This window comes from Microcaecilia unicolor, chromosome 2 (genome assembly GCF_901765095.1).
Source record: "Microcaecilia unicolor chromosome 2, aMicUni1.1, whole genome shotgun sequence".
Lineage (NCBI taxonomy): Eukaryota > Metazoa > Chordata > Amphibia > Gymnophiona > Siphonopidae > Microcaecilia > Microcaecilia unicolor.
The window spans coordinates 273,065,217-273,076,492 of NC_044032.1; the positions used below are offsets into that span (position 1 = coordinate 273,065,217).

General features: G+C 42.0%; 1 protein-coding gene across 3 annotated transcripts in view; it reads left to right on the forward strand.

Moving 5' to 3' along the window:
• TEK (TEK receptor tyrosine kinase) overlaps nucleotides 1–8,738 on the forward strand; it is a 218,417-nt gene extending 209,679 nt beyond the window's left edge. For all 3 annotated transcript variants that reach the window (XM_030194174.1, XM_030194175.1, XM_030194176.1), the window contains 2 exons: nucleotides 7,282–7,381; nucleotides 8,358–8,738. In XM_030194174.1, coding sequence (XP_030050034.1) covers nucleotides 7,282–7,381; nucleotides 8,358–8,432 — 175 coding nt within the window. In that variant the 3' untranslated portion in view covers nucleotides 8,433–8,738. The remainder of the gene's footprint in view (nucleotides 1–7,281; nucleotides 7,382–8,357) is intronic.
• The last annotated feature ends 2,538 nt before the right edge of the window (nucleotides 8,739–11,276 follow it).

Sequence of the window (11,276 nt, forward strand, 5' to 3'; positions counted from 1 at the left end):
TTTGGCAGAGTCTTCTGGCGCGTGTGCAGCACGCACCGCGCATGCGCGGACAGATTTCCCGCCCGTTGCGTGAGCATGTCTCGTCAGTTAAATAAAAAAGCATATAAATAAATAACTCCAAAGGGTAGGAGGGCAGGTTTGTGAGAACAATCAGCCTACTGTCCTCGGAGAATACCTGCTACAGGTAAGTATCTTTGCTTTCTCCGAGGACAAGCAGGCTGCTTGTTCTCACAAGTGGGGTATCCCTAGCATCCAGGCTCACCCAAAACTATAAACACTGGTCAATAGGACCTCGCAACGGCGAGGACATAACATAGATTGACCTGAGACCACAAACAACTAACTGAGAGTGCAGCTTGGAACAGAACAAAATTGGGTCTAAGGGGGTGGAGTTGGATTCTAAACCCCAAACAGATTCTGCAGCACTGACTGCCCAAACTGACTGTCGCGTCGGGTATCCTGCTGAAGGCAGTAGTGAGATGTGAAAGTGTGGACAGATGACCACGTTACAGCCTTGCAAATCTCTTCAATGGAAGCTGACTTCAAATAAGCCACTGACGCAGCCATGGCTCTAACAGTATTTATTTATTTATTTTATTGCATTTGTATCCCACATTTTCCCACCTTTTTGCGGGCTCAGTGTGGCTTACAATAAGTTGTGAGTGATAGAAATACAGTTTGTTACTACTCAGTTATGGATTACATTGTGAGGAGTTAAGCGAGACAAACTCAGAGTATCATTAAGGAATATAACAATGGAAACGAGCAGTTAAACATTAGGGGAACAACGGGAAACTAAAAGGGGCAGTACATAACAACAAGAAAGCATAAGGCATACATTTTCTGTGAGTAGAAGTATGAGTGTGGTGAGATTACAGGGGATGAGAATTCAGAGTGGCTGTATTGAAGCATTGTTGAACCGTGGGTGTGGGCTTTATGTGTTTTGGTTCTTTCCGTAAGTATTCTCAAAAAGATGGGTCTTCAATAGTTTGCGGAAGGTGGCTTGTTCGTAGGTCATTTTCAGGTTGCGCGGCAGTGAGTTCCAGAATTGCGTGCTCATGTAAGAAAAGGTTGACGCGTGCAGCGCCTTGTATTTCAAGCCTTTGCAATTAGGGAAGTGGAGGTTGAGGAAAGTTCGGGATGATCTTTTAGCATTTCTGGGTGGTAGATCTATTAGATCAGACATGTAGGCTGGGGCTTCACCATGAATGATTTTGTGGACTAATGTGCATGCTTTAAAAGTAATGCGTTCCTTAAGTGGGAGCCAGTGTGGCTTCTCTCGTAAGGGTCTATTAGATTGTAAGCTTTTTGAGCAGGGACTGTCTTTCTTCTATGTTTCTGCAGCGCTGCGTATGCCTTGTAGCGCTATAGAAATGCTAAATAGTAGTAGTAGTAGGTTTTGCACTTTCATATTTTGTTTTTCCGAAGATGAGTCTGGCTGCTGTGTTCTGGGCTGTTTGGAGTTTCCTCAGTATTTGCTCTTTGCAACCTGCGTATAGTGAGTTGCAGTAGTCCAGATGGCTGAGTACGAGGGATTGCACTAGGCTGCGAAAGACGGATCTTGGGAAGAATGGTCTTATTCTTTTCAATTTCCACATGCAGTAGAACATCTTTTCGGTTGTGTTTTTTGCATGGGTTTCGAGTGTTAGGTGGCGGTCGATAGTGACTCCAAGGATTTTTAACGTTTCTGAGATTGGAAGGTTTAGTTTTGGTGTGTTTATAGCGGTGAATTCATTCGTGTTGTACTGGGAAGTGAGTATCAGGCATTGAGTTTTTTCTGCATTTAGTTTCAAGAGAAATGCATCTGCCCAGGTGTTCATGATGTGTAGACTTTGGTTAATTTCATTGAGGATCTCTTTAATGTCTTCTTTGAAAGGGATGTATATTGTTACATCATTGGCGTATATATATGGGTTGAGGTTATGATTTGATAGGAGTTTTGCCAAGGGGATCATCATTAGGTTGAAGATGGTTGGTGAGAGGGGTGATCCTTGTGGTACTCCACATTCAGGTGTCCATGCAGCAGACGTGGTTGACTTTGATGTGACTTGATATGACCGCTGGGTTAGGAATCCCTTGAACCAGTTTAGGACATTTCCTCCGATGCCAAAATATTCAAGTATGTGTAATAGGATTTCGTGGTCAACCATGTCGAAGGCACTTGACACGTCAAATTGTAGGAGGAGTATATTGTTGCCGGTTGCAATCATTTGTTTAAACTTAATCATAAGGGTAATTAATACTGTTTCTGTGCTGTGGTTCGATCGGAATCCTGATTGGGCATCATGCAGTATTGAGTGTTTGTTTAAATATTTTGTGAGTTGTTTAGTTACCATTCCTTCGGTTATTTTGGTTATTAGTGGTATGGATGCTACTGGTCTGTAATTGGTTATTTCGCTTGCGCTTTTCTTTGTAACTTTGGGTATTGGGGTGAGTAAAAGTTTTCCTTTTTCTTTTGGGAAAAGTCCATTTTGTAGCATGAAGTTAACGTGGTTCGTTAGGTCTATTATGAATTGTTGAGGAGCTGATTTCATGAGGTTGTTTGGGCATGTGTCTAATTTGCAGTGGGATTTGGCAAATCTTTTAAGTGTTCCGGAGATGAGGTTTTCTGATAGTAGTTCGAATTCGGTCCAAGTTCTGTCTGCTGGGTATGTTCCGTCTTCTGGGTCTAGACAGTCTAGAAGTGTGGCATAGTCAATAGGGCTGGCGGGTATTTTGGTTCGTAGTTGTATAATTTTTTCCTTGAAGTATTTCGCAAGGTTGTCAACATCTGCAGTGTCTTTGTTCACAAGAAGGAAGAGTTTATGTGTGTCTTTGTAGTTTGGTCCTATTATTGTTTTGTAATGTAATCTTTTGGTCTGTTTTATGGTATATTTGTATTTCCTTCGAAGTTGCTTCCAGGCATTTAGTGTTTGTTCGTCTTTCTTTTTGTTCCAAGCGCGTTCTAGTTTCCTGACTTGTGTTTTAAGCTTTTTCAGCTCTTCGGTGAACCATGGGTTTGGTTTTTTCCTTTGTGATATTCTGGTTTGGATTGGGGCGATTTTGTCTAGTGTCGTTGTACATAACTCATCCCATTCTTGGAGGAATTGAATGGTATCAGCATTTGTTGACCATTCGTTTTGGTAGATCTGTTGCCAGAATGTTGTGGGGTCTATTTTTCCTCTCGTGGTGTATGTTGTTCGCTCATGTTTATTGATTGTGTTTATGTGTGTTTTTCGCCAGTAGAGAGAGACATTTGCTTTATGGTGGTCTGACCATAATGTAGGTGTCCATCTTGTGTCAGTGAGTATGATGGTTGAGTTCGGGTCATATTTGTGTGTTATGATGTCTAATGTATGTCCTTTTTTGTGTGTTGGCTGCTTGTTGGGTGCGTGCAGGTCCCAGAGTTTTAAGAATTCTTTGCATTCTCGTGTGCCTGTTGAGGTGTCATCTTCAAGGTGTAGGTTGATGTCTCCTATTATGAGGATGTTTGAGGCAGATACACATGTGTTCGATATGAAGTCCATGAGTTGTGTTTGGGAGTCTTGCCATTTTCCTGGTGGTCTGTAGAATAGAATTGCGTTGAGGTTTGGATGATTAATTCTAGTCGAGGCAATTTCAAGTTGTGGAGAGGTAGATTCACCCGTGGTTGTGATGGTGAATTCGGATTTGTAAATTATGGCTATTCCAGCCCCTCTTTTTCCATTTCTTGTCCAGTGGGTGATTTTATAATCTGGTGGGCAAATTTCTAAGATGGCGGGGTCAGTGGGGCTGTGGAACCAGGTTTCTGTGACAAAAAGAAGGTCTAAATTATCTGTAGTGATCCAGTCTAGTAAATCTACTGAGTTACTTACTGCTGATCTTGCATTAATGTATCCTAGTTGGATTGAGCGGTGTGGTTCTGTGGGGAGGTTTGCTGTGTTTATTTTTATTAGTTGTCTGTTTCTTCGGTGGTTGAATTTGTTATTGTTGTTGTTTTCCTCCTTTTGTTGGTGGTGTTCATATCCAGGGATTATTCCTTTTGGTTGGTTATTGTGTCTTTGGTTCGTTGAGTTGTTAGTCGGTCGTATATAGGGTTGGTGTATTGTTGGTGGGTTATTATGGATGTTCTTTAGAGTGGGCATTGTGTGTATGTGAGTGTTATATGATATGTGAGTTACGGGGTTATTATCGTCTGGGTTGTGGGTTGTGTTGTATGAGCCGTGACATGGCCCTCAAGAGTCACCCCAGCTTGGGCATAAGTAAAGGAAATGCAATCTGCTAGCCAATTGGAGATTGTGCGTTTTCCGATGGTGACTCCCTTCCTGTTGGGATCAAAAGAGACAAACAACTGGGCGGACTGTCTGAAGGGCTTCGTCCGCTCCACGTAAAAGGCCAATGCTCTCTTGCAGTCCAAGGTATGCAAACTGCTTTCGCCAGGGCGGGTGTGAGGACGGGGAAAGAATGTTGGCAAGACAATAGACTTGTTCAGATGGAACTCCGACACCACCTTTGGCAGAAACTTAGGGCGCGTGCGGAGGACTACTCTGTTGTGATGAAACTTGATATAAGGTGAATGTACTACCAGGGCCTGAAGATCACTGACCCTATGAGCTGAAGTAATAGCCACCAAGAAAGTGACTTTCCAGGTCAAGTACTTCAGGTGGCAGGAATTAAGTGGCTCAAAAGGACCTTTCATCAGCTGGGTGAGAACGATGTTGAGATCCCATGACACTGGTGGAGGTCTGACAGGGGGCTTTGACAAAAGCAAATCTCTCATGAAGCGAACAACTAAAGGCTGTCCAGAGATAGGCTTACCCTTTACATGGCGATGATAGGCAGTAATCATACTAAGATGAACCTGTACTGAGTTGGTTTTGAGGCCAGACTCCAATAAGTGTAGAAAGTATTCAAGCAGGGTCTGTGTAGGACAAGAAAGAGGATCTAGGGCCTTGCTGCCACACCAGATGGCAAATCTCCTCCATTTGAAAGAGTAACACCTCTTCGTGGAATCTTTTCTAGAAGCAAGCAAGACTCGGGAGACACCCTCTGAAAGACCCAAGGAGGCAAATTCTAGCTCTCAACATCCAAGCCGTGAGAGCCAGAGACTGGAGGTTGGGATGTAGAAGTGACCCCTCGTTCTGAGCGATGAGGGTTGGAAAACATTCCAATATCCACGGTAGATTTTTATTTATTTTATTTTTTTTTACATTTGTACCCCGCGCTTTCCCACTCATGGCAGGCTCAATGCGGCTTACATGGGGCAATGGAGGGTCAAGTGACTTGCCCAGAGTCACAAGGAGCTGCCTGTGCCTGAAGTGGTAATCAAACTCAGTTCCTCAGGACCAAATTCCACTACCCTAACCACTAGGCCACTCCTCCACTAGTGTTTGTTTATGGTGCTATGCCAGTGCAGTCCCAGACCTGGAGTTCCTGGTTGCAGGGTCCTGAACTCTGCTTTCTGGTGGGCCACATCACCAGGAGCACCAGGTTTCAGAATTATGCTGACACAGCACCATAGATTTAACCTATCAGCAGAAATATGAGTTAACTTTATTCCGTCTTTCTTCAAGAGTTAAAATTTCAGTCCTTAAAAATGAGCCAAGTAGTGGCATATCCAAATCAGGGATGTTCAAGCCAGAACTCTCTGTTCTAGGAATTCCACTCAATACCACCCCCGTCTGCCTAATTACTCTTATTCGACTACCTACCCCTCCACATACTCACCCATCTATTAACCAGCCCAACGTAACTTTCACCCACTCACTATCTTATTCATCCGAGGGCAGATCCCTTTTGGCTAGGGGTCCCATTAATTCAATGGTTAGAGTTGCTAGTTAGGCTTAACTTCCACCTGCAACAAAGATAGGGCTTTACTACCATTTTTAGCTGATCTTCCAATGTGAAACGGTGCAGTAAAGTTAGTTCACCTTTTACTTGCATTTTTGCACACATTTTTATTGGCATACTGTATTTTAACTCTTGATGCACTTGCATATTATTTGCTTATTGCAGTAAGTTACTTTTTTTTTTTATAATGCATGAGGTTATGAAATGTTAACATGCATGTTGTACTCACTTTTTGTTACATAAATCTTCTTTTACTTTGTTCTGCCCTTTCAATGGCCTGGCACGAATGGCATGCAGCTTAAACCAGAGTACAGAACTTCACTACGAGAAGACTTAGAACTCTTGAACCAAAATCTTCTTTAATGTAGTAATCAAACAAGGAAACATAACTTACAATTCAGATGTGCTGGACATGAGCTTTTGCCTTGCAAACTGGGAGTCTGTTCTCAACCTGCTCTCTTTCCCTGTAAGAGAGAAGCTGGAAGGAATTCAGCAACACAGTGAAAATAATGCTGCATATACTTTTACACTGCTGAAATCTTAATAGCATCATGGTAGCTTGAATGGGAGTCATATAGCAAAGTACAGCATAAGTAGATTCAGGGCCGGTCTTTGCAATTGCTGGGCCCTGTTCAGCGGAAGTCTCGTGAGGCCACCGCTGGAAGTCTCGTGAAGTCATTTTTTAAAAGAAATGCAGCAGCAAGAGGGCAGGAAAGACTGGGGATCTTCCTGCCCCAAAGAATCCACTAGACCACCAGGGTGGCTTGAGGTATGTGCTGGGAGGGCACCCTGCGGCTCGGGGGAGGAGAGACAAAGCTTAGATCACCGTGCATCCCCCCACCCCCCACTATTGTATCTCCTCTCCTATTTATACAATAGTAGGGAGAAGGAGGGAGATGCCAAGGCCACCGCAGGGCCCCTGGGAACACGAGGCCCTGTGCGACTGCCCCTGTTGCCCCTGCCTAAGACCGGCCCTGGGCAGATTCTGTTCACAGAGGAGAATGCTGCAGACTAACGTTTGGAGAGAGAAAGGGGGACAATTAGCCCAGCATATACAGAAGAACAAGGCAAACCAATAAGAAGAGTCCCATAAGACACAGGGATCTGGGACATTTGCTCTGGAAGATCATATTACAGAGAAGTACAAGATTACAGGAATTTGTAATTCAAGGGCACAACCTTAAATTAAAGGTACAGGCAATGAATCTGTTACAGACAATACTTTATTTATATTCATAAACAACAAACAACCTGCCTCCATGTAAATGGGCAGAACATACTTAATAGTCTGCTGCTGTAACAGTACACTTACATTTCATACCTTTAAATGAAAGAACAGCACAGGAAAGCTGAGAAAACAACACAAAATGGCATTTTCTGTCTAATTCTGACTGAAGATCTTGATTATTATATGTAAATAAACTTTGAAGATAATACAGAATATTTAGATTTGAAATACTTTTGTTTTCTAAGGTATGACCTCATGAGGCAGTGCTGGCGTGAGAAGGCATATGAACGACCATCATTTGCTCAGATACTGGTGTCATTGAACAGGATGTTAGAAGAAAGAAAGGTAAGGTTCCGTGCATTTACATTTTTTGCTTTCATTGGATCAACACCAAAATTATTCATAAATATTGAACATAAGCTTTCAAGACTACAAGGGTACAACCAGAAGAAGGAACCTGTTCCCCACAATTAATATGGTTACTACAATATGGACCCAGTTTACTAATGTTGAAATTCTATAACTGGGCACCTTGAGGTAGGTGTGCCAATGCTGAGTGCCAGTTCTATAATGGCATTTATGCACCAAGATGCTGTTAAGTCAGCACTAATGTAAGCACATGTGTAAGTTGTAGACAGGCCTACACCCCTCCCATGCTCCGCTCATGGGTACACTCCCTTGCAATTCTATTTTATAGAATAGTACATAGTACTACTACTACTTGTCATTTCTATAGCGCTACTAGATGTACAAAGCGCTGTACACTTGAAAATGAAGAGACAATCCTTGCTCGACAGAGCTTACAATAGTCTGTATTGTGCCCTCATTCATTTTATACTTGAACTAAGATTTCAAGGGAAATCTTCCTTTGAGCCTTTCAACTGCGAAGAATCTTATAGTAACCTGGAAAGTCAGTTTAATGCAGTGGTGGGCACCCATGATCCTTGAGGGCCACAACCCAGTCGCGTTTTCAAGAGATCTATTTGCTTACAATGGAAGCAGTACATGCAAATCAATCTCAAGCATATTCATTGTGGAAATCTTGAAAACCTGACTGAGTTGTGACCCTCGAGGACCACAGTGGCCCACCCTCGGATTAATGGGAGGTAAACCAATGATTTTGAGGAAAACAAAGGCAAGAGTCTTTGATTCAGGTTTTCTGCATCAGTCTGATTATGGGAATAGCTGTAGTTTTACCAAGGCTAGAGACCAGGAGAAAAGCAGAGATCAATCTGGGCAGTAAAAGTACAGAGGCAGAAGGAAATATAAACTGCACTCCATTCTGTTTATATTAACTGCCAACCTTTCTTGTTCCTTTCAGACCTATGTGAATACTACACTTTATGAAAAGTTTACCTATGCAGGCATTGATTGCTCTGCTGAAGAAGCTGCTTAAAAAATAATCTCTCTCTTATCCATGGAAGAAAGCAGTTTTGGAATACAATGTAATATGATCTGATGTGGATCTGTGTACATCTCTGTATAATACTTAAACTATGGCTTACAATGTTGCTTTCTAAGAGTGTAAATATTGTATTATGCCAAAACCATGATATATGTGTATTTCACATATAATAATACATTTTGGTAGAAACCTGGACTTACTGGCAATGTATAAACACAATAGTATCATCATTTTGTATTTTCTTCAATAGTTGTAAAGCTTATATATAGAAAATAAAGCATGTCATAGCATGTTATTGAAAACTTAACAAATGGACTCTGATTGTCATATATTGTGTTTACCTCTATGAAACTTTTTTTTTTACAATTATTTGAAAGTGTGTATTCCAGATATTGCTTGCTTTTGTTTAATTATATGTGGAGGGGCATTTTCAATATGACATCTAAGTTGAACTTTGGATGTTTTGCACTAAATGTCTCAAATCCGAATAGGAAATATGGCCATTTCAAAAAAGCAAAATGTCTATCTTTATTTTTAAAAATGGCCACATGCTACATGGTTTTGTGCTCAGTGCGTTTATCTTTTTGGTCCATTTTCGGGGAAAAAACGTACAAGAGGAAAACGTAGAAAATCGAGCCATTAGACATCCTGCTGTGAACTTCATATAAAAGCTCCCAGGTACACATCTCACTGTTACCCCCTGATCTTGTCTGCTGAGCCTTCCAACTGTACACCACTACAATAACCCTTATGGGTGAAGGGGTCACCTGTATGTGGGTACAGTAGGGTTTTGGTGAACTATGGAGGGCACACATTTTCAATCACTTAGACTTACAAAGTTACATGGAGGGGCATTTTCGATATGATGTCTAAGACCGACTTTGGATGTTTTACAAAAATCGTCCAAAATCCGAATAGGAAAGAAGGTCATTTTCAAAAAAGAAAAACGTCTATCTTTTGTGTTCAAAAATACTGTTCCAAACAACGTTTTGTGATTGATTTGGACGTTTTGTTTTTTGGTCAATTTTCGAGAAAAGAACATCCAAGTGCAAAACACACAAAATCAAGCCATTGGGATGTAGGAGGAGCCAGCATTTTTAGTAGACTGGTACCCCTGACATCCCAGGACAGCAATAGGGCACCCTAGGGGGCCCTGCAGTGGACTTCATAAAATGCTCCTAGGTACACATCTCACCATTGCTCCCTTACCTTTTGTGCTGAGCCCCCCCCCCCCCCCCAAAACCCACTACCCCCAAATGTACACCACTACCATATCCTTACGGGTGAAGGAGGCACCTATATGTGGGTACAGTGGGTTTCTGATGAGTTTTGAAGGGCTCGCAGTTTCCTCCACAAGTGTAACAGGTAGGGGGAGGTAGGAGGCTGGGTCCACCTGTCTGCAGTGCACTGCACCCAACACTAGACTATTCCAGAGACCTGCATGCTATTCTAATGGACCTGAGTATAACATCTGAGGCTGGCTTAGGGGTTGGTAAGTAATGTTTTTCATCACATTTTGGGGGGGGGGGGGGAAGGGGTTAGTGACCACTAGGGGAATAAGGGGAGGTCATTCCTGATTCCCTCCAGTGGCCATCTGGTTATTTAGGGCACCTTTTTGTGCCTTATTTGTAATAAAAACAGGTCTAGCTCAAAACATCTTAAGTTTTAGTCCTGTACGGTTTTGTTTTGTTCCATTATGGTTGAAAAATGTCTCTAAGTCTTAGGAATGCCTAAGTTCCACCCTGAATATGCACCTGGCACATCCCCTTAAGATTTGGACGCACTTCTGGCGGACTTCAGAGAAAAAGTCTAAAATTAGGTTTCGAAAATGCTGATTTGGATGTTTTTGTGAGAAAAACATCCAAATGCAGACTTATGCCACTTTTTGGACGTTTTTCTCTTTTGAAAATGAGCCCAATAGTATCCTATGGAATTTTGTAAGTCTAAGTGCTTTGAAAATATGCTCCATTGTGTGCACTAGGTGCCATTCTGTAATGTAGTGCCCTAGCACCCCAAGGGGCTTATTTTCAATGCACTTAGACTTACAAAGTTATAAGTACATAAGTATTGCCACACTTGGTCGGTGACTCCTAATGTGGAAACTTGCATTATGTAGCTATAGTTCGGGTTCCTGTTTCCCACAAGAATCACTTTGCACTTGCTCACATTAAACGTCATCTGCCATATGGATGCCCAGTTTTGTAAGGTCCTCTTGTAATTTTTCACAATCCTCTCGTGATTTAACAACTTTGAATAACTTTGTGTCGTCAGCAAATTTAATTACCTCACTGGTTACTCCCATCCCATGAAACTTTGTAAGTCTAAGTACTTTGAAAATACATCTTCACCGGTAAGTGGGCATACACATGGGCAGAGCATAGGCATGTCTCTCAGTTACATGAGTACTTTATAGACTACCATAAGGGTAATGGGATTTGATATGTCTAGGTGGCTTCCATACTAAAAGTTACATCAGAACAGTTTAACGCATATGCATGGACAAAACAGGACACAGGAGGGAGAGGGGCAGAACTACAATATCCAAAAAGGAAAGAGGTGACTGTAAAAAAAAAAGGGGGAGGAGCATTAAACTCTGCAGTCAGTCAGGCTCACCCTCCACAGTTGCTGAGTAAAGGGGAGTGTGAATAAATGGAGGATTAGGAGAACATGTCTAAAAAAAAACAAGAAGGTCTTAAGTTCCATTCTGAAACTTTGAAGGGAAGTATGGTGGAGAAGCAGATGGTAGCCTATTCCAGTGTTCTGGGCCCTGTACAGAAAATATAGTTTTTCTAGTATGTTCATGCTTTCTATGGTAGAATCAAAGCAGTTTATATT